We start from the raw sequence: 7,443 nt of genomic DNA, 5'->3' as shown, positions 1-7,443 counted from the left end.
GAACGTTTAACGCGCGATCGATTCGCAATCCGGATTTAAAAATATTTAAATATATTGGGATATGGATCGAAACCAGTCATATTGTAACGAATTTCTCGATAAATCGTCTAACTATAACTCACTCTTGAGCTCGATCACTGGATTCTTAAATTAAAGTTCCAATTTAATGCTTACACTTATCTTTATTGCCAATTCCAACAACTTAACGCTTATTGCTCGCTATTCGAACTTACAACTTATTGCTTATAGCTTAATTGCTCTTTACATGGCAACACTCTAATTAGAACTATCCCTGCTGCACAATCCGGCAGCCCTTATATAGTAAATTGTTAACAAAAGTTTGCTACTAGAACATTCTGGCAACTACGAATTCGCTGTCTAGTTGCTTCTGCCAGTTTATCGTCAATTCTGATTTGTTCTGGTACTCGTGTTCGCCACACTGCCCTCTACCTAAGTCTGATCGTCCCGATTAGACATATTTGCGGTACCAAACGCTGCAAGCCGTTCCATATGAACCACCTTCATTTTATTGCTTGGTCTTCCAATGGTCTGTATGCGATACACTACATCATTGAGTCGTTTAATAACCTTGTATGGTCTTTCCCAATTACGCACCTGAATTGTACTGCTTCATCAGGCCATGACTCCTGGACCGCGGCCCTTTAGCAGCAATGCACTCGACACAATTGGCGATCCACTCCGTAACTGATTGACGACAACCAACCCAATAAAATCTTTGTTTTAATTTCTCCAAGGTTTTATTGATACCCATGTGTCCTCCACTTGGACCGTTGTGCAGCTCGTTGAGAACTTCAGGAATTTTTACTTTTGGAACAATCATCAGAGCTCGTGAACTTTGCCCATCTTCGCTTTCCCATACGCGATGCAAGCAGCCAGACACTAACTTCAAACTATTCCATTGTGCCCAATAAGCCTTTGCGACTGGGCTTTCTGCAGCTATTTCTTCTCTCGTTGGACGTTTATTTATCTCCAATACGTGTATTACACTTTTCAAATCTGGATCCTCTTGCTGACATTTCCGTATCTCCTCCGGTTTCAGTCTGATGTTAAGAAATCTGCTGGCTCTCTGTTGTTATCACTCGTCTAACGTTGTACTTATTATCGTAACCGAACATAAGTGGTACTTCCATATTTCTATAGGACATAATCCTGTTTTTCATGTCAATTTTGATTCCTTGATTCGCTAGAAAGTCTACTCCAATTATGGCTTCGTCAACGATATCTGTCACTATAAAATTGTGTAACACGGCTGCCTTTCCAATTATGATCTCGCACGTTACCTTTTCGAGAACGGGTATCTTCTCCAGTTGTAGTACGCAACTTTGCCCCAGCTAACGGTCTCAGTTCTTTCTTAACCAGATCGGATCGAATTATGGAATGTGATGCGCCCATATCCACAATCAGTATGCGCTTTTTATCGTCTACGCATCCACTAATGGTAACGTTACACGTATTCCTGCTTATTTGTGAAATGGAGATTACAGGGCATTTGCTTGCAGGAGCCAGCCCGTGCGCTTTTTGGTTGGCTCGCTTTAGTTTTAACGATTAGTTTGATTTGACATTTGCTTGATCTTCCTCAGTTTTGCGTTTACGTCCAACTGGATTATTGGGCTGGTTACAGTAGCGTGCAATATGGCCACCTTTTCTGCAGTGGAAGCATTTAAGCACACCATCATTTTTCTTATGCGCTTCCGTAGATTTTTCCAATGCTTTCTGCATGTTGTCAATTTTTTCAAGTAATTGGTTCACCCAAGTGTGTTCCTCTATTTCTACTTTGTGACCTTTAAGTGTTTGATTGCAAAGCAGAGATTCAGTTTCCTGTGTCAGAGCATACGAAACAGTTGCTATAAACGTCAATTTTGGACATGCTAATGCAGCGAATCGTGTAGTGTTATCTCGTATTCCATTGATGAAAGTCTGAATTTTCGTGTCCTCGATGTATTCCAGGGATTTATGTGCATAAGCTAAGTGAGCTAACCTTTCAATCTCTGTAGAAAACTCCTGCAGAGGCTCATTGGCTTTCTGGCGGCGATTTCGCAACTCGATTTGAAAGATCTGCTTCCTGTGCTCACTACCATACCGTCTTTCTTATGCACCCATCAACGTTTCATAACTACTCGCCTCGCAGTTTGTAATGGTCTGTAAAAGCTCCGCTGCACATCCTTTTAATGCAACGAACAATGCAGCTACTTTATCTTCAGCGTTCTAATTATTTGAAGATGCCGTATTTTCGAATTGAAGCTTAAAAACGTGGAACGAAACAGTGCCATCAAAGGATGGAGGTTTTACCTTGGCAGAAGCTGACGACGTAATTGACCGATTTAATTGTAGCTCACGGAGACGATCTCTCAATTCATCCACTTCAGTTTTAATTCTATCCCGAAATCTGTGAGGACACTTTTGATAATAAACATGCATCTTGCGCTGCGAACTGCTCTTCCAACCGCGTTTCTAACGAGGACAATTGTGATTGTTGTGTTAACATTTGGGATGACACCTCTGCTATTTGTTGGGTTATACGTGCATCCTGCTCTTTAAATTGTGTCGATATTTCTGTTGATATTTGAGACATACGTGTATCCTGCTCTTTAATTTTTGTCGATATTTGCGTTGACATTTGAGACATACGAGTATCCTGCTCTTTAATTTGTGTCGATATTTGCGTTGACATTTGCGATATTGCAGCAAAAACCATGTTTATGTCCACAATCTTTGACGAGCATTGAGCCTCTTCCTTTTCTTTTATCTTTGTTGTCTCTTCCTCTAGATCCATGTGAAAGACATATTCTTCAACATTAATGTTTTCCGCCTCCATGGCCTCTCTCTCTCCTTTTTCAGTCGTGGAATCTTCAGATCGTTAAGCTTGGCCATTTTCAAATAATTATCTCTTTGGGAATTTATTTGACAATCCCACTTCTGACACCAATGCATGGTCATGGTTGCATCTTGCCATTTTCTTTTAATTTACGAAAAAGTTGTTCAAAAAATATTGGTTATATGTAAAACTTTAATATGTTTTCAAAATAAAATCAATTGTTGAAAATAATAAACCTATTTTAACCCGCCCATAATATGCATGATCGGTATATCATTTTAGAAGGATTTTATAAAAAGTTCGGTAACTTTCCACACCACCATGAGGTATGCAACTAGGCGCGTTACCGATTCTTTTGTGTGTTCGGTTACCCAGGAGGCCTATTTTCACCCATGTAACTAAATAACAAAATAATATATAATAAATAAATAATAAAAAAACAAAAACATTAAAAAAATTCATTTAACAATAATATTTAAATAAATACATTTTATGTGCATGCATTGCCAACAGTGGAGATCTAACTAAATTCTTTTAATTCAAATTATAGAAAATAATACTAACTTGTCGACCCCAAATAAGTTGTTAGAAAATGTTTATATGAAAAAAAAACATAAAATAATTATATTAAAAACAATTTTCAAAAACAATTACCTTTCAAAAAACAAGTCCGTCCGTTTGACAAAAAGTTGTTAATAAATTCAAATATGTTGCCAGTATTGCTATTGAGCATTGCGTAACAGTGTTGCGTAAGCTAATTTTAAATTACTTTTTATAAAAGAAATATATCGACCGTATTTTATACCATAAAGATATTACAATTTCAACAAATAATTTATTTTAGGGGTCTATATATTTAAAAACTAAACTAAGAACTACATAATAATATGGTAATTTTTTTGTCAAGAGTTGTAATAAAATATGGTACAAACATATATCCACCGCTATATGATATACTTATATGAAATATAGAACGTAAATAAAATTTGTGATTAAATAAATCTATACCAAAATTAGAGAAAACATCGGTTCAGTAACTATTTTTTTGATATAAGTACAATGGTAAATTTTGCTTTATTGTTTAAATGAATTAATATCACTTGTATGGTAATGATAAGTTTTGCTTTTTGGATTATATAAATTATTATTACTTACATATAATAACAAACTCTGTTACAATAGTTATTTTTTCCCGTCCACTCATAGTTAAATTGAATTTTCAGTTTGCCCATTAATAAGTTATTTAAAATGCTTGAAAATATGCCGCATATTTACCTATATATTGTTAGCATTAAACATCAATTAATAACCAAAATTTAAAATATTTATAAATAATTATTTAGGCGTTTTCTGCTACGCGCAACCCGTTTTAACCCCTCGCCACCCTAACTCACGAATACCACATTGTTGGATTCATTGTGAACGTACACCTCAGGGGTGGCGAAACTATTGTGAATGGGACTTTTGCTACTCCCTTATACCATGCCTTCCAGTTTTTTTACTTGGTAACACTGAAAGTGTATAAGAATTATTTGACAAAAATTGGCAGACGGCGTCTTTGTAGCAAGACATTTTCACAGTTCCATACAAGATGTTCGGATTAAGGACCGCTATAAAGTCGGACAGGAGCATTTTGCCACTGTTATGCAACTTAAGTAAGTACACAAATAATAACATTGTAATATTTGAAATATTCCGAATTGCTAAAAGAACAAAAATACGAAAAGATTTTCTCGGTTGCCCTTTTTTGACTAAATGACACCTAACCTAGTTACGGCCACGTTCGTTAAGTTATGTAATTGTGGGCTGCTGTTGATTCTTACTTCACACCCCAATTTGTGTTACTATTTTGTATTTAATTCACAGCGTTAACCAATACGTATACTTTTCTCATATATTGTTAATATATGTATAGTGTAAAAAATTGAGTAAATGTATAGTCTGGGTCCTCCACCGAAGGAGGCCTTAAAAATTGATATATTTTTCTAAATCATATTTTGACGCGAAGATTACAAATCCATGAGCGGAAAGTCGGTCGGTCCAACACCGGGGTGTCAATAGTTCTATTGTATCCAACTCCTTTCAGCACGCAAAAGAATATAAGTTCTTTTTTTGAAGTGCGGCCACCAGCGCAGAAAGGAGTTCAACGCCAATGAATTAACAATACCCCGCTGTTGGACCGACCAGGGTTATTTTTTTGAAGCGCGGCCGATGGCCAACAGTGCAGAAAGGAGTTACTACGCAAAAGAAAATGTGCGAGGTTTTTTGATTTTTCTTGTAAATTGTTAAATTTAAAAAAAATTAGAATTGAAAAAATCGACTTTTTGCTCACTTTTGTAATTTGTAATCTTCGCATCAAAATAAGACGATTTACGAAAAAAATTATAATTTTCGCAGCCTCCTTCGGTGGAGGACCCAAACTATACATTTACCAAAAATTGTTGCAATTATTGGTGTTGTTACTAATTTGGATTTAATTCACAACGTTAACTAATATGCATATAATTTTCTTATATATTGTTGATATATGTACATGTGTGTTAATAATTATTGCATAATCCTATTATAAACATATATACATTTTTTTTTTTGTAAAAATTCTTTGTAGAACGGGGCGCTGCAGCAAAAGCCGCTGCTAAGGCTGCCGCTGGAGCTAATGGCAAGGTAAATTTTACACATAAACTGTATATTTGTTGTATTATATCGATTCTCTTGAATTATATAGATCGTTGCTGTAATTGGTGCCGTCGTTGATGTTCAGTTTGACGATGACTTGCCACCAATCCTTAATGCTTTGGAGGTGGAAAATCGCGCTCCACGTCTTGTGTTGGAAGTCGCTCAACATTTGGGAGAAAACACAGTGCGTACGATTGCTATGGATGGTACAGAAGGTCTGGTACGAGGACAAAAGGTTCTAGATACTGGTTACCCAATTCGTATCCCAGTAGGTGCTGAAACTTTAGGCCGTATCATCAATGTTATTGGTAAATTAAGAATAGGTGTATTTGCCTAGCAATAAAATTAATTTTATTTTTGTGTTAGGTGAACCAATTGATGAACGCGGTGCAATCCCAACCAATAAGACTGCCCCTATTCACGCTGAAGCTCCAGAATTCGTGGATATGTCAGTCGAACAAGAAATTCTGGTAACTGGGATTAAAGTGGTCGATTTGTTAGCCCCTTATGCCAAGGGTGGTAAGATTGGATTGTTCGGTGGCGCCGGGGTCGGAAAAACTGTATTGATTATGGAGCTTATTAATAATGTGGCAAAGGCTCATGGTGGTTATTCGGTATTTGCTGGAGTAGGCGAACGCACTCGCGAAGGAAATGATTTGTATAATGAAATGATTGAGTCTGGTGTAATTTCATTAAAGGATAAAACATCAAAGGTCGCTTTAGTATACGGTCAAATGAACGAACCCCCAGGCGCTCGCGCACGTGTTGCATTGACTGGATTGACTGTTGCCGAGTACTTCCGTGATCAGGAAGGACAAGATGTGCTGCTTTTCATTGACAACATTTTCCGCTTCACCCAAGCTGGTTCAGAAGTGTCTGCCTTGTTGGGTCGTATTCCATCTGCTGTGGGTTATCAACCAACACTAGCCACTGATATGGGATCTATGCAGGAACGTATTACAACTACGAAGAAAGGTTCTATTACCTCAGTGCAGGCCATTTATGTGCCAGCGGATGATTTGACTGATCCTGCTCCAGCAACAACATTTGCTCATTTGGATGCTACAACCGTATTGTCGCGTGCCATTGCAGAATTGGGCATTTATCCAGCTGTGGATCCCTTAGATTCCACATCTCGTATCATGGATCCTAACATCATTGGTCAAGAGCATTATAATGTAGCTCGTGGTGTCCAGAAAATTTTGCAGGACTACAAATCGCTGCAGGATATTATTGCTATTTTAGGAATGGACGAGTTGTCTGAAGAAGATAAACTTACAGTTGCTCGCGCACGCAAGATCCAACGTTTCCTGTCTCAACCATTCCAGGTCGCTGAAGTGTTCACTGGTCACGCTGGAAAATTAGTCCCATTGGAAGAAACTATCAAGGGATTCACTCAAATCTTGTCAGGTGAATACGATCACCTTCCTGAAGTCGCTTTCTATATGGTTGGACCAATCGAAGAAGTGGTACAGAAAGCCGAGCGTTTGGCAAAGGAAGCTGCTTAGGCTTATGAAATATGAATTGTAAAAATTAAGCTGATTTAACAAAAAAAATTTAAAAAGGTGTTCACACAACATCTAATATTGAAATAATTTTGAGTATTTTTAATGATGTTGTGCAGCAAGGTAAGTAAACAACAGATAGCTCTTAGTTACAATATAAAAACTCTCAAAATATTTTTATGGAAATCTGCCAAATCAAACCTCCGCTAGCGATGGTAATAAATGGAAAGGTACTACATGAGTCCGTAATTCAGGTGATTTACAGGGGTGTTGTAGAATCTGATACTTGTCGGAATCAGAATTGAAATCTATAAAAAATGTAGGTGTCATGACTGTAGGATTACTGTGATCTTTTAGTATCTTCATTTCCTGCCGCCAATGCAAAAGGAGTTCTATGCGAAAAACTAATGTGCTTTTTATTTCCTG

The 7,443-nt window shown here is 37.2% G+C and overlaps 1 protein-coding gene across 1 annotated transcript; it reads left to right on the top strand.

Moving 5' to 3' along the window:
• Positions 1-4,328: 4,328 nt before the first annotated feature.
• LOC106620747 (ATP synthase subunit beta, mitochondrial) lies at positions 4,329-7,107 on the top strand. The gene is made up of 4 exons (XM_036363655.2): positions 4,329-4,491; positions 5,445-5,500; positions 5,562-5,820; positions 5,879-7,107. The coding sequence occupies exons 1-4, from the start codon at positions 4,428-4,430 to the stop codon at positions 7,018-7,020; spliced, it is 1,521 nt and encodes a 506-aa protein (XP_036219548.1). The 5' UTR covers positions 4,329-4,427; the 3' UTR covers positions 7,021-7,107.
• Positions 7,108-7,443: the final 336 nt, after the last annotated feature.

Source organism: Bactrocera oleae, chromosome X (genome assembly GCF_042242935.1).
Source record: "Bactrocera oleae isolate idBacOlea1 chromosome X, idBacOlea1, whole genome shotgun sequence".
In the NCBI taxonomy this organism is placed as follows: Eukaryota; Metazoa; Arthropoda; class Insecta; order Diptera; family Tephritidae; genus Bactrocera; species Bactrocera oleae.
Note: the sequence above shows the minus strand (reverse complement) of the source record. Positions and strands in the feature narration are given on the sequence as shown.

What these genes read in the sequence shown, in the direction of transcription:
- LOC106620747 (XM_036363655.2), top strand. Translation starts at nt 4,428, where the DNA reads ATGTTCGGATTAAGGACCGCTATAAAGTCGGACAGGAGCATTTTGCCA. An exon ending in CCGCTGGAGCTAATGGCAAG is followed by an intron (nt 5,501 to 5,561) that starts GTAAATTTTACA and finishes TGAATTATATAG; the next exon opens with ATCGTTGCTGTAATTGGTGC. An exon ending in CCGTATCATCAATGTTATTG is followed by an intron (nt 5,821 to 5,878) that starts GTAAATTAAGAA and finishes TTTTTGTGTTAG; the next exon opens with GTGAACCAATTGATGAACGC.